The 26,193-nt window shown below is 58.9% G+C and overlaps 1 protein-coding gene across 2 annotated transcripts in view; it reads right to left on the reverse strand.

The window, feature by feature from the left end:
- BRCA1 (BRCA1 DNA repair associated) overlaps positions 1-26,179 on the reverse strand; it is a 37,446-nt gene extending 11,267 nt beyond the window's left edge. The window contains exons 1-12 of one of the 2 annotated variants that reach the window (XM_029074682.1): positions 26,033-26,179; positions 22,087-22,238; positions 19,720-19,773; positions 19,290-19,367; positions 18,502-18,590; positions 17,902-18,035; positions 15,516-15,603; positions 9,759-12,173; positions 9,005-9,090; positions 7,655-7,805; positions 5,382-5,638; positions 1,751-1,838 (exon numbers count right to left, since the gene is read on the reverse strand). In XM_029074682.1, the coding sequence (XP_028930515.1) occupies positions 1,751-1,838; positions 5,382-5,638; positions 7,655-7,805; positions 9,005-9,090; positions 9,759-12,173; positions 15,516-15,603; positions 17,902-18,035; positions 18,502-18,590; positions 19,290-19,367; positions 19,720-19,773; positions 22,087-22,166 (3,520 nt within the window). In that variant the 5' untranslated portion in view covers positions 22,167-22,238; positions 26,033-26,179. Of the gene's footprint in view, positions 1-1,750; positions 1,839-5,381; positions 5,639-7,654; positions 7,806-9,004; positions 9,091-9,758; positions 12,174-15,515; positions 15,604-17,901; positions 18,036-18,501; positions 18,591-19,289; positions 19,368-19,719; positions 19,774-22,086; positions 22,239-26,012 lie in introns of both variants that reach the window. The other variant, XM_029074683.1, reaches the window with a different exon arrangement.
- Positions 26,180-26,193: the final 14 nt, after the last annotated feature.

Raw genomic sequence — 26,193 nt, forward strand, 5'->3', positions numbered from 1 at the left:
TGAACTTTTCTGAAGAAAAATGATCCGGGCAGCAGAGTGACGTATGGACTGGAGTGGGGAGAGACAGAGGCTGGTAGCTCAGCAAGGAGACTAACGCAGTAATCCAGGAGGGATCGGATGAGTGAACGTATTAACGTGGCAGCACTTTGGATGGAGAGGAAAGGATGGATTTTCGCGACGCTGTGAAGGAGGGGACAGGATTTAGTGATGGATTGAAATATGCGGGTTGAATGAGAGAGAGGAGTCAAGGATAACACCAAGGTAACGGGCTTGGGAGACAGGAAGGATGGTGGTGCCGTCTCCAGTGATGGGAAAGTCGGGGGAGGACGGGGTTCGGGAGGGAAGATAAGGAGTTCTGACATGTTAAGCTTGAGGCGTCAGCGGGACGTCCAAGTAGAGATGCCCTGAAGGCAGGAAGAAATGTGAGACTGCAGAGAGGGAGAGAGATCAGGCCTGGAGATGGAGATCTGAGTATCATCCGCATAGAGGTGGTAGTTGAAGCCACAGGAGCGAATGAGTTCTCCAATTGAGTGGGTGTAGATGGAGAATAGAAGGGGACCCGGAAATGAACCTTTAGGGGCTCCCACAGTTAGGGGGTGGGAGGCAGAGGAACCCGCGAAGGAGACTGAGAATGAACGGCCTGAGAGATAAGAAGAGGCCCGGGAGAGGACAGAGTCAGCGAAGCCAAGGTTGGATAACGTTTTCAGGAGAAGGGGGTGATCCACAGTAAAGGCAGCTGACAGGTCGAGGAGATTAGGATGGAGTAGAGGCCACTGGATTTGGCAAGAAGGAAATCATCTGTGACCTTTGAGAGGGCGGTTTCTGTGGAGTGAATTGGAGGGAGGACTGGAGGAGCTCTCCAGCCCGGTGGGCTCCTCTCTGGTCCTCACCTGGCCTTGGGGGCAGTGGTGGGGGAGGATGGGGAAGTGAGCAGCTCCCTCGCCTCCACCCCAGAGGGATCTGCCCGTTCGCCTCACTCCTAGTGGATGGCGGTCACACCAGCCGGGCGGCCCAGCAGCCACGATGTTCCTGCCACTCCGTCCCCTATTCAAGTCTAGCCCGCATCCAGAGTTCCTGATGGAGAGCCCAGCCTCAGCACAGCCCTCATTTGCACTCGGCATCCCCAAGGACCCCAACCAGGACCCTAGCCAGGACCCCCAGGACCCCAGCCGGCGAGGGCAGGACGTGGAACCGCCATCTTTTCCAAATCTAACCATACTACCCTTCCTGCCTAAAGAATTCCGGGGGCAAAGCTAGTGATATTGCCCCCATGCCACGATGCCGATCCCAGAGGGGCTATGGCCTCTATGAAGTGGGCACTCATGACACTTGAAAATACACACACACGCACGCCGAGGTTGGATACAAACAAACATGCAGGGCTAGAGGTGACTATTCGGGTGTCGGGAGTTAATCAGGAAAGGATCGTTGGAGGAGGTGAGATTTAAAGGAGTTTGTACGAGGGGCTCTGTCCCTGGCTGATTCACCTGGGCAGGAAAGCCTGGGTCTGGCTTTCGCAGTCTTTCCAGCAAGACAGCCCCAAATTGCAACCGCAGAGTCCCCGGGTGAGCTCGACAAGATGGAGGGAGACACTGGGGAACATCCGATCAGTAGCAGGAAGAATGGAAGGCCTCATCCCGGCTGGAGCCCTGGGGGATCCCCCCTCCCACGGAGGGTGTGCCCCTCGGCCGAGCGGAGACTTTCAGGTCCCCAGCCGTGCTTGACCGGGCCAGCAGCAGCACCGCCATACCTGTTTTCATGACAACGTGCGTTGTCCCTGCAGTGAACTGACTGGACAGAATACTCTGGGTTTTTCTGGCAAACTTCTGCACCAGCACCTGAAAGTGAGTGAGACACCAGGTTATATTGAGTGAGCTCCAAAGGGAACGGGACGGGAGTTCTGGCCGGCGCCCCCCCACACCATTCACACCACGACTTGCCTGTGGGACACCCTCTGGCTCAGTTTCGGCCCAGCCCGGCCTGTCCGTCGAGGACTCTGTTTAAGGATGGACTAGTCGACTTCCCCTATTCTCACTAATCCTATCCTATCCCGCCTGGATTACCGCATCAGCCTCCTTGCTGACCTCCCAGCGTCCTGTCTCTCCTGACTCCAGTCCATATTTCCCTCTGCTGCCCGGATTATTTTCCTTCAGAAGTCTTCAGGCCACCCCTCATCAACTCCAGTGGTTCCCCATCCACTTCTGCGTCAAACGAAAACTCCTCACCATTGGTTTTAAAGCACTGACTCATCTTGCCCCCTACCTCACCTCGCTACTCTCCTACTATAACCCAATCTGCACACTTTTTAGTTGCTTTAACGCTGCTTTAACGCTAACCTTCTCACTCTGCCTGGATCTCGTCTTGCCACCGACCCCTTTGGCCTGGATCACCCTCCCTCTTCAAATCTGACAAAGACGATTACTCTCCCCACTTTCAGAGCCTTATTTGAGGCACAGCTCCTCCAAGAGGCCTTCCCTGACTAAGCCCTCCTTTCCTCTTCTCTCACTCCCTTCTGCTTCACCCTGACTTGGTCCCTTCGTTCTTCCTCCCTCCCAGTGCCACAGCACTCATGTACACATTTGTGATTCAGTCAGTCATTTATATTAATGTCTGTCTCGCCCCCAGACTGTAAACCCACTGTGGGCAGAAATGTGTATATATATATATATTTATAATAAATGTTATTATTGAACTGTACTCTCCAAAGTGCTTAGTACAGTGCTCTGCACATAGTAAATACAATTGAATGAATATTCTCCCCTCGCCATCCCTTACTTTTCCCTCGGTGACCCAGCACCATCCAACATCCCTGTGTCTTCCCAGTAATCCAGCATGGCCCATGCAATACCCCTGATTGTCCCCGGTGATCCAGCATGGACGACCTAACACCACAAACTTTCCCCTCTCCATCCCTGACTCTCCCCAGTGACCCGGCATGGACCTCCCACCACCTTTAACTCAGCCTTCTCTGCCCCACCTGTGCGGCCACTTTAGCCGTTGGACAAGACTTGGCATGGGAAGACAGCTCCGGCCAGTGGCTCCGATATTGCTTCTCTAGCGATTTGTCTCCCACAAGTATCAACCTTGCTCAGTACGCAGTCCTCACCTCTCTCTCCCTCCCTCCCACCTTTCAGAAAATGTTTCCCCAAACGCTTTCATTCTGATTTTTAGCAGGGACCCTACCAGGGGCCTCGGCAGAGAGGACTCAATCGTGCATTTATGTGCAGAGCACTGTACTAAGCATTTAGGATACTACAATAACAACAGTTGGTAGACACTTTCCCTGACCACAACCACCTTGCAGTCTGGAAGGGGAGATGCACATTAATATAAATATATAACCTATTTGTACGTAATTGTGGTGGGACTGAGGGAGGAGGGAATAAATCCCTTGCACAGCCAACAGAGAAGGGAGTTGGAGAAGAGGAAATAAGGGCTGAGTCAGGGAAGGCCTCCTGGAGGAGGTGTGCCTTCAATAAGGCTTTGAAGGTGGGGAGAGTGATAGTTTGTCAGATATGAAGAGGGAGGGCGTTCCAGGCCACAGTCAGGACGTAGGTGCGAGGTCAGAGAAAGACAGACATGATGGAGGTGCAGCGATCAGGTCGGAATTAGAAGAGCTAAGTGTGTGGGCTGGATTGTAGTAGGAAAGCAGTGAGTTAAGGTAGGAGGGGCCAAAGTGATTGGTGATAAAGAGTTTCTGTCTGATGCGACAACTAATGGAGGTTCTTGAGGAGTGGGGAAACGTGGACTGAACATTGCTGTAGAAACTAATCCAGGCAGCAGAGTGAAGTATGGACTGGAGAGAGCTAGGAGGCTGGGAGGTCAGCATGGAAGCTGATGCAGTAATCCAGGCGGGATATGATAAGTGCTTGGATTAACGTGTAGCAGGTTGGACGGAGAGGAAAAGGTGGATTTTAGCGATATTGTGAACATTGAACAGATGGGACTCGGCGATCTACTGAATACGCGGGTTGAACGCGAGAGATGAGTCGAAGGTAACGGCCCAGGTCACGGGCTCGTCACTCAGGTCGGTGCCGTCTACAGTCCCGAGAAAGGCAGGGGGAGGACAGGGAAGATAAAGAGTTCCCTTTGGGACATGTTAAGTTCGAGGTGTCGTCGAGACATCCAAATAGAGATCCCCGAAGGCAGGAGGAAGCAAGAGACTGCAGAGAAGGCGAGAGATCAGGACGAGAGATACGCAGGCTTGGAAATCATCTGGATGGAGACGGTAGTTGAAGCCACGGGAGCGAATGAGTTCTCCAAGGGAGTGGGTGTAGATGGAGAGTAGAAGAGGACCCAGAAATAAGCCTTGAGGGACTCCCACAGTTAGGGGGTGGGAGGCAGAGGAAGAGCCCACGAATGAGACTGGGAGTGAGCGGCTAGAGAGATATGGGAAGGACAGTGTCTGTGAAGCCAAGGTTGGATATGGAGAAGCAGCATGAAGTAGTGGAAGGACCATGAGCCTGGGAGTCAGGGAACCTGGCTTCTAATCCCAGCTCTACCACTTGTCTGCTGTGTGACCTTGGGCCAGTCACTTCACTTCTCTGTGCCTCAGTTTCCTTATCTTTAAAGTGGGGATCCAATACCTGTTTCCTCTCCCTAATAATAACAACAGCGAGCGCTTAACAAGTACCATTATGTGCCGAGCTCCGTACTAAGCACCTGGGTAGATACAAGTTAATCTGGTTGGTCCCACATGGGGCTCACCTTCTTATCCCCATTTTGTAGATGACATAACTGAGGCACAGAGAAGTGAAGTGACTTGCCGAGGTCACACAACAGACACGAGGCAGAGCTGGGATTAGAACCCAGGTCCTTCTGCCTCCCGGGCTCTATCCACTAAGCCGGCTGCTTCTGGGACTGTATCCGATCTGATTACTTTGTAGCTATCCCAGCACCTGGAGTAGTGTTAAGCCACAGAGCTCTTAACGATTATTATTATTATTATTATTATTAACCCCATTCCACCCTCAGAGACCAGTCCCGCGGCTGCTCGCAAGTAGAGACCGGGCTCCGGCACAAAGGATGCCAGGGTTCTGCTGGGCACGCTTGGGGGTAGGGAGGGGTTTGAGGAGACCCGTTCGGCCTGGCACGGCTCTTGCCGGGGTCGGGCAATCCCGCTGCCCCGGACTTCAGGTGGAGGAAAGGAGGATGATGCCACGTGGCCGGGGTGGGCGGAGGGGGGGAAGCCCCCCACTCCCGACTGCTTATTTCCTCCTCCCACAGGAAAAGCGCCTCATCGGCACCAGTCCTGAACTGTGCTCTCCTGCTCTCCCGTGGTGAGAAACCATAAGGGATCGCTTCAGGAATTCCCTGTTTGCGGATTCCCTCGGGTAAAGCGGGGGGAGCCTCTCCTCCCTCCCAGCTCCAAGCTCACTCACCAGCTCTGGCTGTGTCAGCCCTGATGCCACAAGGGCCATTCTCCCGCCACTGGGTCTCGGCGCTTCCTGGCTCCTCTCCGAAACTCCGGGTCGCTCTTGGGTCGAGCAGCCCGCGGCAGGCCGGCTCCCGGGGACCCCCCGTGGGCTGCGGCGGGACGAAGCCGAGGCCGGAGGGTCCGGATCCCCGTTTCCCCTGGGGCCGGGGTCTGTGTCGGTGGAGGGCTGTGTCGGGTTCCGTCTGGGTTCGAGGGTCCTTTCTGGAGGAGGGAAGGACAGGGCAGGCCTGCGGGAACCACGCAAGCTGCCTGGGGTGCCTGCCCCCTTGCCCCCCCCCGCCCCCCTCCTGGTCCTCAGTTTCCTGCACCCCCCCAACACTTTAAAATGGGGATTTCTGCTCTCATTGAAGGGGAGACCCATGAGGGACATGGATTATGTCTCCAGCCCAGCAACCGGCATAGAGACAGGACTTAATAAACCCCCAAACTAATTAATCCTTGGGAAGAACACAGCAGACGCAGCAGAGAGAGGAGGAGAAGGGAAAGGGTGAGTCGCCCCACTGTGGGCTCAAAACGGCCCCAACAGCCGGGAAGATCTTCTCCCTCCCGGGCGCCTACGCAGCTGGGGATCTGATCGATGAAAGAATCGGAGAGGCCCGCTCCGGCCCACCGGCGCAACTTCCACCCTCTGGAAATCGGCGGGGATCGGAGCTCTAGCCTCCGTGCGCCGGCCGGGCCGTGGCTGGAACCGAGGAGGGGTCCGCCAGTCCGGGCAGGAGGTAGGGTATTCACTGACTGATTGCCGGGCAGACCCTCGTGCTGCCCAGAGCCTCCTGGCTCCGTTTTGGGAACGAAGCAGGCTCCGCCGACGCCGAGAACAGGCTTTCCCTGCAGCTGGGGGCTTCTGAAACTAATTTATTCTCCCCCATTGTGGGGCGGCACATTTATCTGGGACTAGGAAACGTCCCCCAGAGCCCACACAAAGCAGAATTATCCAGCAGGGCCGGAAGAGCCCAGAGCATCCCGGGCACATTTAGCATACGAATACCCCAACCGGTCACCAAGGGCCTCGGCCAGAGCGGGCTGTGCCCGCGCGTGCAGGAGAAATCCGGGTGAGGGGAGTCAGGTGGAGGGGAGCCAGGGGCGAAACTATCTCCCGGGGCTGCTGAGCGGGACAGAGGAAAAAGGCAGAGTCCGCTCTCCGGCGGTGCCCGAGTCCCGTGGCGGTCCGCTCTCTAATCCAAGCTGGCTACCAGAGAAGGGGGAGAGTTTGGAGGACAGAGTCCGCCCACCCGCGGGGAAGGGCTGCTCTGCAGAGCTCCAGCGTCTCAGAGCCCGGAGGGGTGAGCCAGAGGGAGGCAGACTCTGGTGCCCTCCCTCTCTCTCTCCCTGGTACAGCACAATCTCCCCCTAGGTCCCTGGGGAAGCTCTGCGTCGCGGGCGGGAGGATGGCCGTTCTGGCTACCGCCGGAGCTCCCAGCGGAAGGAGATGCGCGAACCGCTGCTCGAAAACTCACCCGGGGAGCCGGCTGGGTGCCATGGCAACCCGGCACCCAGGGCCACGGATGGCCCGTCCCGGCAGAGCCCTCGGAGGGCGCGATGGGGGAGGGAGCCGGAAATGAAATTATTACACAACTAGCCGACCTGGTTCTGGAAAGACCCGGTGGAGGCCCGGCTCCCGTACGGCTGCAACAGGGCCTGAGGGGCTCAAACTGGGGCGGGGGCAAGAAAAGTGTGATGCGAGGCTGACTGGGCCCTCTCCTGCTTTCTGGGGGGGGTCGACGGCTGGTGGGGGTCCAGAGGGGAACTGGCACTCCCCTCCTCCACCCGGGTCCCTCTGTGCTCCTCCCACTGATCCCCCGCCCTGCCCCAGTCTATCCATCCCCAAATCATTGCCATACCAGCTCGAGGTTCGCCATCTTACTGCTGAGGAGACTGGGCCAGACAGGACAGTCACTTGCCTGCGATCACACACAGGCCCAGGGCAGGGCCAGGACTCCCACATCCCAACCCTGTGCTCCTCCCCCGGGCTCCTCTGACCCCCAGGCCACAAACCCTTGGAGCTCCAATCCCACCCACCGTTCACAGGCCGTGGGCAACTTCCTTTCTGGGACTCAGGTTCGAGCAGGAGCCGTCCCGGGGCCCAGAAAGCAGGAGCGTACTTTGTCTCCCCCTCCCACTATCGGTCGCTCCAAAGAGCGGACGAGCGGGTAGGGCAAAACGACTCCCAGCGGCCAGCGGCCTCTGGGCGGGGACCAAGCTGGGAAACACGCTCACCTTCTCCGGGTCGGTGCTGCTGCGGACCGGACTCTGGCCAGGAGAAGGCAGGGGCGGAGGCGGCTGGGCTCTCGTGCCCCTCCAGCACGGCCTCCAGAGCGGCCATTTCCTGCTGCAGCTTCTTCAGGTTGTCTTGCATAGCGTCTCTCTGCTGCAATGACAGGGAGGGCGCGGGGTGGGCGCCGGTCGGGGGATGGCACTCGGCGACGAGGACACCGAGCCAAAAAGCATCACAGAGGTACGACGTGTTCCGGCCCCAGGCCGCAGGGCCCGAACCCAATCCCCGCAGTTCAACCTCCTGGCACAGCCTGCACCAGCAGGCGGCCCCGGCCATTTTGCCACGGTGGTAAGTGCCGAGCTCAGTCGCCTGGACGCCCTCCCCATCCCCGGCAGCCCCAGAGGCCCCTAAGAGTGGGGAGGAAGGTGTGGGGGGTGTCGTCAAACGTCTCTGCACAGCTGAGTCCTGTCCCGGGGAGGACCAAGCCGGCAGAAGCCTGGCGAAAGCCAGAATCCCAGGCAAGCCCACCGCTCAGCCCCTCTACCTTCTGCCCTGCGTCATGGGACTCCGGCTCCCTACCAGGCAGAGCTGGAGATAAGGGAAGGGCTGTTGGGCGGGATGGCCGGAGCTAAAGGCGGGTCCCGCAGGCGGGACACCAGGCGCGCTCACTCACTCGATCCCACGATCCGCTCCTGAACCCTCAGCTGGGGACCCATCAGAGGCAGGCTAGACCAACTGCCATGGCCCTGGGCCTTTCCCCAACTCAGACCTGGGCTCTACACCACCCCTCGGCTCCAGGCCCGGCCTGCCCCACTGGCCGGTGAAAAAGAGACAGACACGCTCTTGCTCGGTGTTCCCGGCCGCCTCAGGAGGGCACGGGGGCAGAGTGGGTCTGGGCCGGCACCAAGTAGCCATACCCCCAGCGTCTCCCCCCGCCAACACAGGTGGCTGGACGGATGGGGCTCTGGCTCGGACGTGCCGTGCTGGGGATCTCAGTGGCCATGGTGGTAATATGAGGCCAGCTGTCACCTCACGACCGGAATCCCTCCCTCCCCTTCCCCAATTTGTCTCAGAGGCTGCAGCCATCTTCCAACTGGAAATCCCTTAAATAGTGGAGTATCGAGGGGAAAGGAGAGAGGAGAGAGGACAGGGAGGGGAGAGGAGATATAAAAGCTATGTCTCAACAATCACTCAGTATATCTAGAGCACCTCGTTATGAGGGCAGAGCATTATATGAAGCTCTGGCAAGAATCCATTGACAGAGTTCGTGCCCCCGGGGAGCTTACAGTCGGAGCTTTGGGCAGAGGGAGGCCGAAACCCCGGGCCCACAGTGAGGTCTTCTCTGCCCCCACCTGAGTGGTCAGGATGTCGCACTGTGTGGACAGCGCCGAGGAGTCTTCAGGCTGGCTGGCCTCGCTTGCCGACTCGGAAGCTTCACCTGGGACAACACAGGAGCAAGTTTTGTGGGAGCCGCGGCCGGGGCCCCGGGGTCGGAGCGCTGGCCCTGCAGCTCTGGGCCTCTAATGGCTGGAGCCCCCCAAGGGGGCCCAGCTCTTCCAGAACAGGGGCACCACACCCAGCAACGGGGGCAGGGATTTCCCGGGACAGGCTGAATGGCACCGGAGGCGGGTGCGCTCCCCAACCTGGGAAGCTCCCTCGCCCCCTCCACAGCTTGCTAAAATGCCACCTCTTCCAGGGGACCTTCCCTGATCCATCCTGATCCTGATCCTTTCCAGTCACGCCACTCCCTCGGCTCCTCCCGGATCTCATCTAACTACTTGATTGCTCTTCGGCTTGCGTCTAGTCACCCTAGGAACTGGCTCTGATCTCTCGTCTGTTCCCCAAACACCTATTTGGACGCTCTGACCCCACTTGGTGACTGGTACGGTGCCCCGCTCAAGACCAGTCCCGCAGATCCGGATTCACTCTCTTCGGAGAGGATGGAAGGACGCACTGGGGCCCCAGATGACCAGCCCTCCAACCGCAATCCATCAGTTTCCCAGATCCTCCCCAACACCCCTGCCCTCCCAAGAGGTGCGTACACATATACGCACAAACACACACGCCTGCAGCGGGGTGGGGTGGCACAAACCCAGTTCCTTTTACCTGAGTTTGGGTCTGCCTCCCGATCGCCACGGCTTCGTCCCCCGGGGCCGGCGTCCGCTTCCCCCTCGGTCCGGTCAGCCCAGGGGCTCCGCTGGCTACCCGGGCCCCCGGCTCTGGGTGCTGAACCCTCACAGTTCAACGAGCCAGAGGAAAACAGGCTCTCCGAGCCCTCCGACTCCTGGCTGAGCTCCGGCTCCAGGGAGGTCCGGCTGGGCGGCGTGGCCGGGCGGACGGCCCTGTGGCTGCTGCCGTCCCTCGGGGCCGCGGTCCCCGCGGGCCGGGCCGGAGTGCTGACCGCCCGCCCGAGGAGCAGATCCTGGAAGCAGGGCAGCTCGTCATCCTCGCTGGACGAGTCCTCTTCCGAAGACGCAAGCTTCAGGGCTTGTCTCCGCGGGCCCCGCCCAGGACCCGAGGTCCCGTTGGAGCGCCCGAAGACCGCTGATATCTCTTTGGCGTCATTTTCCGGAAAGCCGGCCCGTTCCCTCGTCTCCACGTCCCCTCCCAACCAGTCGTTGGGGGTCTCCGACCCAGCCGGAGAGGCCCGGGCCCCTTGGGCCGGCCGGGGGCTGGACAGGGGGCTGACCAAGGGCGATCCCCTGCTCGGGGTGGACATCCCGGGGATGCCCTGGCTCTCCGCAGAGAGGGCCGGCTCCTGGGGTGGGGGCGTGGACTCCCCGGGGACCCGGTCCCCATCTATCCCGGGAGGGCCGCCTACCCCTCGAGGACTCGGTCCGGTGGGCCCGGGCCTGGTGTTCCAGCCTCCGGCCGTCTCTCCTTCACCCTCCGACTTCTCGGTGGCCCTCGCGGGAGACTGGAGGCTCCCGGGAGCTCCGGCAGCCGGTGAGGCCGTGGCCCGCCCCTTCCCTGGGCTGGAATGCAGAGCGAAAGAGCGGCGGGTGGCGGGCCGGAGTAGACTCCTCAGGTACTGAGAATCCAGTTCGCTGTCCTCCATGCTGGCTCTGGCCCCCAAGGTTCTGCCGGCCGTGAGCGGACTGGCCGGGCCGGGTCTGGAGTCTCCGGCGGTAGGACCGGTCAAGAGGCTGGATGTGGCTGAGGCCCAGGTACTCCCGAGTGGATGCGGGCCTATCCCAGAGCCGGGCCGCAGCGTGCCGCTCTCCGGTGTCTCGTGGTCTGTGTCGGGGACCGCTGAGTCGCTGGGGGTCTCTCCCGACGGCACCCCACCCTGGGAGTTCTCTTTACCTCTAGGGGTGGCGGCCAACCCCTCCTCCGGGGCTGGGTTGTGGAGGCCGGGGCCAGCAAACCCCTTGGGCGGGGCGAGGTCCACGTCGGGAGCAGCCCCAGCTGAACCGTCTCCACCCGGGGAGGCCGGGTGGGCTCGCCCTAGGGTCCCCCGCGGCCGAGTGCCGCCGGTCACTTCCTCGCTCGGGAGCCGCTCCCGGCCCCTCCGGGCTCCCAGTCGCTCCTCGCTGCTGGGGTAACTATCGATCCGGAGCTCGGGCCATTCGGGGGCGCCGGCCACACCCAGCTCCAGGGCCCGGGCGGCCTCGGCGGGGGCCCCACGTCTCGGCTTGCCCCCGCGGGACTGCCGGGCCTCGCTCTTCTTCCCTGGGGTTGTCCCTCGGCCCGGGGGGCCGGTCTCAAGCTCAGCTTCGGCCCCGCGGCCTCTGGCTTCCGCCTCCTCCCGGGAGTCTGCCGTGCCCCCGCTGCCGGGCTGGTCCCGGGCCCTCCCGGAAACGGGGCCTCCGCCCTGCCGGCAGCTGGCAGAGGCAGCTCTCGTCTTCATAAAATCCCTGGGTCGCAGGCCCAAGAATGCGGCTCTCCGGCGGGGCCGGGCCCGGGCGGAGGCGGCGCCCTCTCTCGGGGGTGCCCTTCTCCGATAGGTTTTTCCAAACACCCGGTCCTCGATGCTGCTCTCCGGGGGTCTGGAACCCAGGGCTACCGCCTCCACGTCCGGTTCCTCGGAAGCGTCGGACTCTTTATCGCTCAGGCGCGGGGACCCGGCGTCCGGCTCCGCTGGCTCCACGGCTCCGCAGAGCCACTCGCTCACCTTGTGGACGCTCTGCTTCAGCCTCTTCCCAGAGGCAGGGCCGTCGGTCTGATGGCCGGAACTCCCCGGGAGGCCGGCCTCCTCCTCCGCCTCCTCCGCCGGGTCCGGGCCACCTCTCTGCTTCCTCCTGCCTCTCTCCTCTCTGCTCCGGCGGCTCTGCCCGCGCCCAGCATCTGGGCCCACCTTGGCCCCGGTCCGGCAGACGGCGCCGGGGAGAGGGCTGAGGCCCCCGGGCAGGACGGAGCTGGAGCGAGTGGCCCGGCGTCCGGGCCTATCTGGAACGGGACTCTCCGGGATCTCAGCCGGGCGCCCCTCGGCCCCTTGTTCTCCTGCGGAGTTCGAACCCTCGTGGCCAGACGGCTGGGCTTCGATCCCCGCCACTTGCCCCTCGGGCTGCTCCGCGCCGGCTGCAAAGAGCGAAAGCCAGAAAGCGAGTGGGTCAGGGGGTGTTTCCACAAAAAGCCTTTTGCGCTGGATGCTACGCGGTCAGGGCCGGGGCGGTGCCCGGACACGAGGCCTAGAGAAGCAGCGTGGCTCAGTGGAAAGAGCACGGGCTTGGGAGTCAGAGGTCATGGGTTCGAATCCCAGCTCTGCCACTTGTCAGCTGTGTGACTGTGGGCGAGTCACTTAACTTCTGTGCCTCAGTTACCTCATCTGTAAAATGGGGATTAACCGTGAGCCTCACGTGGGACAACCTGATTACCCTGTATCTACCCCAGCGCTTAGAACACTGCTCTGCACATAGTAAGCGCTTAACAAATACCAACATTATTATTATTATTACCTTGGCAGCTGGGGGAGGGGAAGGCAGCATCTGAGGGCGCTACCAGAACCCGCTCAACACGCTCATCGCGTTTGGACGCCCGGCCTCCGGCCTCCTCCCTCCCTCGGAGCCAGAGGCTCCGGGCTGCAGTCCCTGCTCTTCTCCTGACTCTCGGGGCGGGCTGGGGAGAGTCGCTGAGCCTCCCCGGGCCTCAGTAGGACGGATGAGTCCCCGCCTCGCCGGGGCTACCCGGGCCGTGCCGAGGGCCAGGGCAAACGCCGTCGACTGGCACGTTAGGCGTTCGGTTTTCAAGTTTTCACTCCCAACGGGTCAAGCTCTCTTCTGCCCCGACCCCGTGGCACCGGGGGCGACACGCAGATGCCGGGATGCCACCGACCCCCGCTCCACGGGCTTGGAATGACGGCGGCCCCAGGCCCCGGGATCCCGCCTCCACCCCGAGGCGTTCCCCGAGGCACCTCTCATCACTCCGCCGACCCTATATCGGCCCTTCGGAGCTTCCTGAGAACTTGAGAAGTGGCAGAGCTTAGCGGGAAGAGCGCGGTCCGGGGAGTTAATAGACCTGGGCTTTAAATCCAGCTCTGTCACTTGCCTGCTGTGGACAAGTAAGTTGATTTCTCGGGCCCTCGGATTCCTCATCTGTAAAATGGGGATTAAACACTCGTTTCCCACCCAACCCTTAGACCGTGAGGGTCGTGAGGGACGGGCCCTGCGTCCAACCCAATTATCTCGTAACTTACCCTAGCCCTTTGGGTGTATTAAGACCTTAACAAGTATCACTTTATTATTACAGCTCTGCCTCTTACACTCCTTCTCCTCCTCTCCCCCACCACTCCCTTCCCTTTCCTCCGTCTCCTCACTCTCCCATCCCCTACCAGCCCCCTCTTCCTCTCTCAAATCCCACCTCCTCCGAGAGGCCTTCCTTGACTAAGCCCCCGTTTCCCCGATTGACCATCCCTTCTGCCTAGCCTGTACGTGTGGAATCACACCCACGGCACTTATGCACGTATCCTTATACCTAGAAGAAATGGGAGAGTCTAATGTCCATCTCCCTATTTAGTCTGCAAGCTCTCTGTGGGCAGGGACCACATCTACCAACTCAATACAATAGAGTACGGTGCAGCGGACAGAGCACGGGCCTGGGGGGTCAGAGGGTCGTGGGTTCTAATCCCGGCTCCGCCACTCATCGGCTGCGGGACCTCGGGCACATCACTTAACTTCTCTGGGCCTCAGTGACCTCATCTGTAAAATGGGGATTAAGACCGGGAACCCTCTGTGGGACAGGGATCGTGTCCAACCTGATTTACTTGTAGCCACCCCAGTGCCTGGCACAGAGTAAGCACTTAAATACCACAATTATTATTATTCTCTCAGGCGCTTCGTACAGTGCTCTGCACACAGTCATTGTTCAATAAATACTACTGATTGCTTCCACAATCCCCGGAGCCCTTACGTTCTACACTCTAATACTCCCCCAATCTGGAATTTAACTGTCTTTCACGCTTCGTTCCCTGAGGACGAAGATCCTGTCTTCTAGTCATTGTACTTTTCCAAGCAACTTGTCCAGGGCCCCTAACTGGCGACCGTCCCCAGCCCCTCCCACTCTGTGGACTGGCAGTTCTGGGGCAGGCCCGAGCCACATTTGGCCTGCCCTGACGAAGCCAGGAGAGCCACCGGCCCGGGCAGGCCCCCCGGGTCAGACAGGCAGGTGGAGCCGAGAGGAACTGACCCCCTGCCACACTCTCCCGGATCATCTGCCCCAACCCCGCCCTCTCCCTTGGACCTCTTGGCTCCGACCCCTTCGTCCACCCGAGGGGGCAGCTGAAATGGCCCTCACAAAAGGCCTCCAAGAGGCCTTCTCAGACTAAGCCCCCGCCTTTCCTCTTCTCCCACTCCCTTCCGTGTCGCTCTGACTGGCTCCCTTTGCTCTTCCCCCGATCCCGGCCCCACAGCGCTTACGTACATATCTGTGATTTATTTATATTGATGTCTGTCTCCCCGCCTATAGACTGCACGCTCGCTGTGGGCAGGGAACGTGTCTGTTTAGGGTTGTATTGTACTCTTCCAAGCACTTAGTACAGTGTTCTGCACATAGTAAGCGCTCAATAAATACAACTGAATAAATGAAAATGCCTACGATGGGGAAAGAACAAGGCTCCCATTTGCACGGTCTTATTCTTTTCCCTCCAGTACCTAGAACAGTGCTCTGCACAGAGTAGGCACTCAGTCAGCCAATCAATCACACCTACTGGTTTGTCGTTTCCCCCCACCCACCATCTCCTCTGGGGATCTGGGCCTCAGAGCAGTTTCTGGAGAAGAAACAGACCCTCCAGCTTCTTCCATTTCCCACTGGAACCCGTAAAGGCAGGGAAGAAGACTCCTTGGGCAGGCCAAGAGGCTAGCGGAGCTCTGTAAGCTTCAGTTTCCCTCTCGGACGCCCTCTCCCAGCCCCGCCTCCTGCAGATCGGTGGGGTGTTTCTTTATATTTATATTAATTTATATTTAAATGTGGCTAATAACTCTGTTGTATTGAGTTTTCCCAAGCCCTCAGTACAATGCTCTGCACATAGTAAGGGCTCAATAAATCTAGTCAGTCAGTTGTATTTATTGAGTGCTGTGTGCACAGCACTGGGCTAAACGCTTGGGAGAGTACAGTTTAACAATAAACAGACACATTCCCCGCCCACCGTGAGCTTACAGTGGGGTGGGGGGGGGGGGCGACAGTCAGTATAAATAAATAAATGACAAATATGTAAATAAGTACTTTGGGGCTGGGAGGGGAGAGGCATAAAGGGAGCAAGTCAGGGTGACGCAACAGGAGGTGGAAGAAGGTGAAAGGAAGGTGAACTCAGGGAAGGCCTCTTGGAGGAGATGGGCCTTCAATAAGTCGGGGGAGAGTCAGGTCTGTCAGAGGTCTCCCCCCACATCAGGACTCCAACCCAGCAGAGCGGGGCGGGGAGGGTCTCACCGTGCTCGATGCAGACAACGTTCTGGTCCCGGGCAGGCCGAGGTTGCTTCCTCCTCTCTGAACTTCGGGGGGCCCCTACGCTGGCTTCCTGTCAACGAGCAGAGGCAACGCGTCATCTACAGAGAACAGGAGGCCCCAACTCTTTACTCCGTCCCGCGCTGGCCCGGCAGAGAGAAGCACGGACCCCGGAACCCAACAGACATCTCGGCGCAAAAGGTGTCCGGGGAAATACATTTGACACTGAGGGACTGAGGAAGGCCAGTAGAGTAACTGAAACTTTGCTCCTGCCCCTGCCCCTCACGGGTGGGGAATACTCCAGGAAAGACCAGGAGGAAGGGGCAGAGACACGGCAGGGGCAGAGGCTTGTTAGGGACCCGGTGCTCCTGGGGGCAGGGTGGAGGGAGAGGAGAGCTCATTAATGAGGAAACAGGTGGGAAGAATTAGGACTGCCTCCCACTCTTCCCAGCGCTGCCTGCCCCGTCTCCTCTTTGTGCACATTCCGATCCCCACCTGGGCACATGCTCAGTCCGAGCTCCCCACTGGCCACTGAGAGCAGAAGGAAAAGGAAAGCAAGGGGGAGTGATTGTGTCAATAACAAATCTTCCTGTCCCGCCTCTTCTCAAATCCCAACGCTTCTCCCGGTGCCTCAACCCTACCCCTTCTCACCTGCTAAAATCCCAAGCGCCCACTCTACTTCTTTCCCTGACCCCCAGAGTCAATTCCTCCTTCTCTGATGGCTCTTCAAACATGCTCATCTCCCCTGTATTAGAAAAACCCTTCTCTGCACCCCACTGCCCCCATTCACCTATCACCCCATCTCCCTCTGCCCATTCCTGGCCAAACTCCTCCACGCGGGGTAAACGCTCACTGCCTCCCCTTTTCCTCCTGTGTCGACTTCCTTGACCCTTTACGATCCCTCCAAGGTCACCGGTGATCTCCCTTGTGCCGAAGCTAACGGACGCTACTCCATCCTAATCCTCCTCGATCCTTCTGCCGCCTCAGACGCTGTGGACCGCCCCTCATTCCCGGAAAACCAACCTGGGTTCCATTAGCCCAGTTTCTCTTTCACCAGCTTTTGCTGTCTCCCCATCCTCAAACTTCGGGGGACACTCAAGGTCCTGCCTGGATTCCCTTCCTTTATCAATCTGCACCCTCCCCTGGGGAGTTTTTTCCAGCTGCAGCTGCCTTCTCACTACCCCTGATGCCTCTCCCGTTCTGCCAGCTTGCATCTCCTCTGGCCTCTGGGGCACTCAGCTCCCTCTAGACTGTAAGCTAGTTGTGCGTAGGGAACCTATCTGCCAACTCGGTCGTAACGTTCTCCCCCGAGCGCTTAATACAGGGCTCAGCACATAGCAAGCGCTCGGTAAGTACCGCTGATGATGCACCTCAGCACCTCAAGCTCAGTATGTCCTAAACTGAACTTCTCACCTTCCCTCCAGGATACTCCACAAATACCACGGAGAGACCCATCTCGGCGCTTCAGTTACGGTCGTGGAGAGTTCTCCACCTGGAGCTGTGGGTGCCCCTCTCTGCCAAGGCAGGGAAGTCAAGCTCTGGGGGCTTTCCTGACCCAGTGGGCAGGGCGTTCCGGCAACGCAGTCCAGGGCCCAGCGTGCCGATACCGAGCCCCTGTGAACGGATAACGGGGCGCTGCGGGGAGGCCGGGACGGGCCGCTCATGGTGAGCGCGGGGCAGCTTTAAGGTGAGCCGGTGTCTGCCCGGTCCAGCTTCAGTGGAGGTCAGTGAAACTGGAAAACAAGCCCAAGGGACTGGCGAAGTGTTCCCAGAGGCTGGGAGTGCCGAGGGCCACCCAGATACTGATCCGACTGGTGGCCCGTGGCCTACCTAGACGAGTGAGACCGGCTCTTGCCCGCTTCTCTGTACATGGCTGCTCAGAGTCCACCCCCCAAAACGGCCTTAGCATAGGAGACGTGGGCTGGGCATAGCCTGGCGGTCCTCCCCAAAGACCAGCCTGGGTTGGCATCCCTGGCGGTGACCCCAGAAGCAGCCTCGGGCTGGGGGTGGTGGGGCCCCGTAAGGCCCTTCGAGGCTGGCACCCTCGGGTTTGACCCTGGGGCCGGGGAGACGAACCAGGATGCTCCACTTCTGCAAACATTTTCAATTCACACTGAAATATCTGCCAACGTTTTCCTTTGAAACTTCAGAAAAATCAAGCCTTGATGCAGGCAGGCCCTCAACTCCCTCTGACCCCCCAACTCACGCTGCACAGGATTGGCTCAGACCCGCCTTGTCCGGGCACCTAAAGGCCCAGCCCTGCAGGGCCTCGTAGGGCAAGGACCCGGTGCCCAGGAGGAAGACGACTTTGCTCGGAAGCCCCTGAGGCCAGCCGGGGAGGGCACCAGGAAGGGAGGGGAAGGAGTCTCACCGTAGCTGGACCTCCTTGGCCGTTGGCTTGGTCCCTCTGGGCTCTGTTCCCGTAACCCGAAGTCTGAACGGTGGCCAGGTCTTCCTTTGCGTGCTTAGAAGGGGGACTGCCGCTCGACTCCTGGCTGCTAGAAACTGCAGGGTAACAAAGTCAGGAAAAGCCCATTGGTGCTGCCTGGGTGGGCCAATTTGTTGGCTAGCATTGCTGGGGCAGTGCGATCTGCCAGGGTAGGGGCCACCTGCACCCAAGCCCTAGAAGCTAGATATCCCTCTGGTGGACCCCCATTGACCGCTTCTTGCATCCCCCGTGACTCCTGCCATCTCCCTGCCTTTTCTGCCGGGTCAATTGGAGGCGGGACCCAGGAAGGGGGAGCAGGGCAGGGGCTTAGAGCCTCCCTCCTGCCGCAGCCAGTCGACTGCTCCCCCGGTCCTCAGCGAGCCCAGTATTGCAGATGCAGTCCTCTACTGGGAAGGCAACGGGGGAGAAGCTGACGAAGCCAGCAGCCTGGCTGCAAAGGCCTGGGAGGGAACCATCAGTCCTGGAGTGGTGGTGCCCACGGGCACGGCGTCTCCCCCAGCAGCCCCCCCCGGGAGCACTCACACCGGATGCCCGTGTCGCGTTCGAAGGCACGGATGGTGTGCCGCAGGCCTTCCACCAGTTGTTGGAACCTGGGGCTCTCCTGGAGACTCCTGCAAAGAGACCGTTGGCCGGGGCGGGGGACGGGGAAGAAGCTTGGGAGTCTTCTCCGGGGGTGGGCGGTGAAACGAAACCTCTGAAGGGACGATGTGTTTGTGGTGAAAGGAGGGGATGGGAGGCGGGAGTGACAGAGGGCGCCCGTTCAATCCCACAGCTGGTTCGACGGCGGACCCAACAGATGGAGCACTTCACGGAGGACTTCCGCTCGAAAGGAATCATCCCCCACTGTTGCCCGGCGGAGGCGGGGAAGGGTGGGGAGGCCCTCTGCTTTGAGCGCCGGGGTGGGGACTCTCTCGGCCGCCCCTGCCGCTCTCCCTGCCCCGGCCTCGGGGGCCACTGGGCCCTCTCAGAGCGGGACCCCTACCACAGGCCGTGGGCAGGCGGTCAGGCCGGGATGGAGGTGGAGTGGCCTGTCCCAGCCCAACCCAACCGCCATCAGAGCGGCTTCCCTTTCCAAGGAGCAGCTGGGCTGCGAGTCATTCCGGCCGCCTCCGGACAATCCCTCCGGAGGTCCTCCCCTCCCGCTGCCCATCTCCCCGGAAACGCCAGAAAGTAATTCCCAGCTGCAGTGAGATGAGCAAGTCTGCACTGCCTGTTGCGAAGCCAGGCAGGCTGACCGCGCCATCGCCGAGGAACTTGCAGTTCCTCCAGCGGCTCCTTCCCGCAACCCCCTCCTCCCAGAACCCGCGTACCTCCTGGTTACGTCATGTTTGCATAAAGGGCACTGGGAAGGGCCCTTCTTCTTGCGGAGAAGCTTCAAGATGCAAAACCTGCAAGAAGAGGAGAAGAAAACTCTGCAGTTTTCTTCCCTTGGGGAAGGGAAGAGACCTAACCCTCGCCCGGTGGCCCCAGGGGGACAGTCTCCTGCTTGTTCCCTGGGCCAAGCAATGGCTAGTACGTACTGAGCACCCAAGAGAGTGGTGTCTCTGTGCGGTGGGGCGGGCGGGCGGGCGGCCGGGGAGGGGGCAGTCCTCGTAACAGCAGCTTTGTTAGCAGCTCTGGGAGCACTGCCATTTTTTTCCCCCTCTGAACACAGCAGAGGTGTGAACAAAGGCGCCAGCACTCCGGGGGGGAGGGGCGAGGAGGAGGGGGGTGGGCAGGGCGAAATGGGGACACGCTTACTTGCAGAAGATGTGGTCGCACTTGGTGGACACCGGCTCTCTGATCAGTTCCAGGCTGGATCGGGCCGGGAGAGAAGAAAACCAAAGTTAGGGACGTCTTCCCGGTGGGCGCCCGCCTGTGGGGTCCCTGTGAGGAGACTGCGGGCGCTAGGCCAACTCCTGCACCGCTGTCAGCGGGCACAGTCGCCAGCGTGGCACCCCTGGCCCAGAGCTCCTAGGGGTCGGCCCGCCCTGGCGGGATGGGCCTCGAGGGCGTGGAGGACAGCGGCCTTTGGCGAGGACGGGGAGAGCCGATCCTCAGGACGAGGGGGTCTCTTACCACTGAGCTAAGGGCTCCCCGCTCCCGCCACTCCCTTCCTGCCCCCACTTGGAAATCCTGCGGTTGAGGGTGACCCGCGGCACCCACCCACGCCCGCGGCAGACCTCAGGCAGAGTGGGACCGCGCCGACGTGTGCCAGGGGCAGAAGGCGCAACGCGCAGGGGCAACTTTCTCCGGATTCTGGTCAGGACACTCTGGGAGACGAGAGACCTGGGTTCTAGTCCCAGCTCCGCCCGCAGGCCTTGGATAAGTCCCTGAACCTCCCTGCACAGGCCCGGGAGGCAGGGGAACTGGGTTCTAATCCCGCCTCTGCGACCGCTTTGTGACCTTGGGCAAGTCACTTCTCTGGGCCTCAGTGATCCAGAATAGAGATTCAATCCCTGTTCTCCCTCTCCTTTAGACTGTGAGCCCCATGTGGGACAGGGACTTTGTCTAAAGAAGCAGCGTGGCCTAGTGGAAGGAGCACGGGAGTCAGGGGACATGACTTCTAATTCTGGCTCCGCCACTTGTCTGCTGCGTGACTTTGGGCAAGTCACTTCACTTCTCTGGGCCTCAGTTCCCTCATCGGTAAAATGGGGATGAAGGCTGTGAGCCCTACGTGGGACACCCTGATAACCTTGCATGATAATAATAATGTTGGTATCTGTTAAGCGCTGACTATATGCCAAGCGCTGTTCTAAGCGCTGGGGTAGATACAAGGTAATCAGAAAAACCTCTGGTTCTTTCCACACTGAGCCACGCTGCTTCTCGCATCTACCCCCAGCGCTTAGAACAGTGCTCCGTTCTGGCTGCCTGGGAGCGGCCAGGCCCGCGGGCAACCCCTGGCCAGAAATGAGACTGCCAAGGCCTTTTCCCCTCCCTCCCCTGGGTGAGATGGTGAGAACGCACTTCTTTCAATAGTATTGATAATTACGATACTTGTTAAGCACTTACTTGGGGCCCAGCACTGTTCTAAGCGCTGGGCTAGATACAAGTTAACCAGGTTGAAACCCAGTTCATGTCCCACTTGGGGCTCAGAGTCTTAATCCCCATTTCCAGATGAGGTAACGAGGCCCAGGGAAGTGAAGCGACTTGCTCAAGTTCACACAGGAGACATGCGGGGGAGGTGGGATTAGAACCCAGGCCCCGGTCTATTCACAAAACCACGCTGCCCATTGGGTTGGAGGGAAAGTGAGGAGGCCTGGAGGCTACCGTGTGGGGTTCTGCCTGCTCCCAGAACCTCTTTTTTAAAAAAAGGTACCCGTTAAGTGCTTACTATGTGCCAGACACGTATATAGCACTGGGATAGATACAAGATAATAGGGTTGGACACAATCCATGTCCCACTTGGGGCTCACAATATTAATCCCAATTGTACAGATGGGTTAACTGAGGCCCAGAGAAGTTAAATGACTCACCCAAGGTCATAGAGCAGACAGGTAGTGGAGTCGGGATTAGAACCCAAGGTCCTTCTGACTCCTGGGCCTGTGGCTCTATCCAGGAGGCCACACTGCTTCTCCGCACAGTCTCCTCCTCTCCCCAGGCCAGGAGTCCCCGCGGCCTAGCTCGGGTGAATTCCTAATCGGGAGGTGGGGGGCCTGCCCCTTTTCGGGGCTGTTGTTGGGGGGTGTCCCTAGAAACAGTGGGTTTGGGGCTAATAGTCTGGGCTCCATCGGACTTGGAGGCCACTTGCTCCCTCTCCTCCTTCACAGTGTTTGCCACCCTGGGGCCCAAAGCCTTTCTGGGGCACAGGAAGGGGCAGTGCCCAAGGCCTGGGCTCTGACGCAGCCCGGAGAGCAACCGACAGCCGTCGTCCAGACATTGTCGTCCACGCCTCCGCTCACCCGGCTCCGTCACCCCAGACGCCGGCCAGGCCCCGTGTCTGTTCCCTTCACAGCCTCGCGGTCTGCTCCTGCAGTGAGGACTGGGCTGGGCTCCCACAGACGCGGTTCCAGCACCCCCGGTTTGCTGGGTGGAGGGAGGGAGGGAAGGACGGAGAGAGAAAAAGGGAGGGAGAAGGGGGGAGGCTGACAACAGCCTCAGTGGACCCCAAGAGTTCCGTTAACTCACCAGATAGGACACTCCAAATTCTTCTGCATGTCGGCCAACACGCCTTGAACCTCCTGGACTTCACCTGCAGGCAAGTCCATCTCTTCTCTCTTCAACTAGGCCTCCAACATTCACAGAGACACACGATCCCAAGGACGGACGCGCACACACACCTGAAAAAAGAAGTCAGAATCAGTTACTAAGCACCACAAAATGCTTCTGCTCTACGGGACTTCCAGAGGCTGGGGCTCCAGGGCGCGGGGGCTCAGCTGGAAGCCTGAGACTCCAGGGAAGGAGCCTCCAGCAGCTGGGTCTGAGCAGCAAATCCGGTCTTGACAAAGTGTTGTCAGCTGCTCTAATCAAGGGGGAAAAAAAGCTTTACCGTGAGGGAAAGCACTGCTAGAGTACTCTGGCAAACCCACATGCTTTCTACTGAGGTTGTCGCAGTCCTCCTCCTCCCCGCTTCATCCCATCAAGGTCCCATTCGCCCCGCTACCAGTCCTCACCAAGGCTATGGCCAGCACCAGGGTACTTTTCGGGGCAGGCACTGGTCACCTTTATGGACACCCACCTTCAGAGTTAGAGATGGACCATCCAACTGACCCTCAACTCTCCCCCTCGTCATCCTTGACTGCCCCCACCACGGCGCCCCAGCACGGACCATCCCACACCCTTAACTCTCCCCTCTCCAACATTAATTATGGTATTTGTTAAGCGCTTACTATGTATCAAGCCCTGCTCTAAGCACTGGGTTAGATACAAGTTAAGCGGTTGGACAAAGTCCATGTCCCACAGGGGCTCACACTCTTAATCCCCATTTTACGGATTACGTAACGGAGACGCAGAGAAGTTAAGTGACTTGCCCAAGGTCACACAGCACCCAGGCCCTTCTGACTCCCAGGCCCATGCTCTATCCACTAGGCCATGCTGCTTACCCCAGTGACCCAGCATGGATCATCCCCCACCCCTAACTCTCCCCAAATGCCCAGTATGGACAATCTCACACCCCCAACTCTCTCTTCTCCTCTCCCCAGGAAGCCAGCCGGGGCTCTCCATCATCCCTCCTATGTCTCCCCCAGTAAACTGCAGGGAGGATTGGCATTAGACTCCCAGCTCCCCCCGTGTTCAAAGGCCTTCTAAAATCCCACATCCTCCAACGAGCCTTCCCTAATTAATTCCCAACACCTAAGTTATAAGCGATCCAACAGCACCTCTAACACAAAATTATTTATTTCTCTCTTCAGCACTTGGGTAGACACAGAAATTCAACTGTAGCTTCAATTATCACAATTATTACTGTATGTGTAAATATGTAAATATGCCTGCCTCCAACGTCCTTGTGGGCAGGGAAGGCGTCGTCTCTGGGGTCTGTTGTACTTTCCCCAGAACTCAGTACGGTGTGCTGCATCCGGTGGGGACCCATTAAATGATTATCATCATTGTATCTGTCAAGCATTTACTTTGTGTCAAAGACCGTTCTAAGCGCTGGGGAAGATGCAAGTTACATATACCGAACACAGCCCCTGCCCCACACAGGGCTCGGTCTAAGTAAGAGGGAGAAGTATTGCATCCGCATTTTACCGCTGAGGAAACTAAGGAACAGAGAAGTTGAGAGGTCACACAGCAAGCAATTGGGCAGAGTTGGGATTAATAATAATAATGTTGGTATTTGTTAAGCGTTTACTATGTGCAGAGCACTGTTCTAAGCACTGGGGGAGATACAGGGTAATCAGGTTGTCCCACGTGAGGCTCATAGGTCCTCTGACTCCAGGTCCAGGCTCTTTAACGCTAGGCCATGATGCTTCTCATTACCGGTAAATACGATTATTATTTCTACTCCCAACAGAATCGCCATCACCCAGCACCCCCAAATTCTCCCCTCTCCATTTCTGACTCTCCCTCTGAGACCCAGCATGGTCCAGGGACCCAAATCCCTCTGGCCCTGCTGAAGCTTCCTGATCTATAGCTTCCTGAGGGAAGAGATTCCCTCTGTTCATCCCCGGATAGGGGTAGAAATAACCCCTTCTGTTGGTTTGCAGCACTCCCCCGACCCCGGAGGGCTGACACTGGGCTGGGAAACGGTGACTCTGTGTTTGGCCTGCCCACGTTCTTCCTGACTTTGGAAACTCCAGCTGAGAAGCAGTGTGGCCTAATGGCAAGAGCACAGGCTAGGGAGTCAAGGGAGCTGGGGGGGGTCTAAGACAAGCTCTACCGGTTAGCTGCTGGGTGATCGTGGGTGAGTCACTTCACTTCTCCGTGCCTCCGTTTCATCTGTAAAATGCGATTCAACGCCTGTTCTCCCTTCTCCTTAGATCGGGAGCCCTATGAGGGGCAGGGACCTGATTAACTTTCACTCGATAGTATTTATTGAGCGCTTACTATGTGCAGAGCACTGTACTAAGCGCTTGGAATGAACAGGTCAGCTACCCTGGAGTTTAGAACAATGGATGACGGGCTTAACTAATATAGTAATAACCTTGTCCCCTCCTGGACTGAATCTCAATCAATGGTATTTAATAATAATAATAATAATAATGTTGGTATTTGTTAAGCACTTACTACATGCAGAGCACTGTTCTAAGCACTGGGGTAGGTACAGGGTAATCAGGTTGTCCCAAGCGAGGCTCACAGTCTTCATCCCCATTTTACAGGGGAGGGAACTGAGGCACAGAGAAGTGAAGTGACTTGCCCAGTCACACAGCTGACAAGGGGGCAGAGTCGGCATTCGAACCCATGACCTCTGACTCCCAAGCCCGGGCTCTTTCCACTGAGCCATGCTGCTTCTCAGTGCTTACTGAGCATTTGGAAGAATATAAGACGACAGAGTTGGTAGACACATTTCCTGCCCACAAGGCACGGTCTTCCCAAATGGGAAGCACCTGGATCCTTTCGGGGGCCCAATAAGGAAGCTGCCTCAGCCGCATCCTCGACCTTTACCTGCCCTTCCCAGCGCTAAGCGCTCGGGAAAGTAGAACAATAACAGATCCATTCCCTGCCCATGATGAGCTTTCAGTCTCTGGGGGGGAGACACACATCAATACAAATAAATAAACTGCAGATATAAACATAAGTGGGGTGCGGGGGGGAAGGAAAGGGAGCACGTCAGGGAGACGCAGTAGGGAGTGGGAGATGGGTTCTAATCCCGGCTCTGTCACTTGTCAGCTGTGTGACTTTGGGCAAGGCACTTCACTTCTCGGTGCCTCAGTTCCCTCATCTGTAAAATGGGGATGAAGACTGTGAGCCTCATGCGGGACAACCTAATTACCTTGTATCTACCCCAGCGCTTAGAACAGTGCTCGGCACATAGTAAGCGCTTAACAAATACCCACATTATTATGAGGAAAGGTGGGGCTTAGTCAGGGAAGGCCTCTTGGAGGAGGTGGGCCTTCAATCTGACTTCGAAGGTGGCGCGAGAGTAACTGCCTGTCTGGCTTCTCTCCCATGTCCAAGGGGCGGCATTAATAATGATAATAATGTTGGTATTTGTTAAGCGCTTACTTCTAAGCGCTGGGGGAGATCCAGGGCCATCAGGTTGTCCCACGTGAGGCTCCCAGTCTTCATCCCCATTTTCCAGATGAGGTCAGTGAAGTGACTTGCCCACAGTCACCCAGCTGACAAGTGGCAGAGCCGGGATTCGAACTCATGACCTGACTCCCAAGCGCGGGCTCTTGCCACCGAGCCACGCTGCCACAATCCCTCTGCCAGCTCACGGTCCCCTTCCCCTCCAGGCTGCCCCCTCGGTCTTCTCCACCTTTCCTTCCAGACTTTCCCCTCAGCTCCCTCAGACTCCCTCAACCCAGGCTCCCCCACCCCAATGTCCCCCTTTCCACACTTCCAACCCCCTCAGGCTTCGTCACCTCGACTCTTCCCCCCCCTCCCCCCGCCCGTCTCCTCCTCCCTTCCACTTTTCGTCACCTCAGCGCCCCCCGCCGCCATAGGCCCCTCACCTCAGCCTTCACCTGCTCACCTCACAACTCTCTTCTCCTCAGCGAGCCCGCGCCGCGCAGCCGCAGAACCCCCTCAGCCGGGTTTCCCGCGCTTTCCCGTCGCCCGGGCAACGCGGAGGCGCCTGCCGCCCCGGGAGCCAATGGGAGAGCGGGAGAGAGAACCGGGTGCGGGGGGAAAGAG

This window comes from Ornithorhynchus anatinus, chromosome 11 (genome assembly GCF_004115215.2).
Source record: "Ornithorhynchus anatinus isolate Pmale09 chromosome 11, mOrnAna1.pri.v4, whole genome shotgun sequence".
NCBI lineage: Eukaryota > Metazoa > Chordata > Mammalia > Monotremata > Ornithorhynchidae > Ornithorhynchus > Ornithorhynchus anatinus.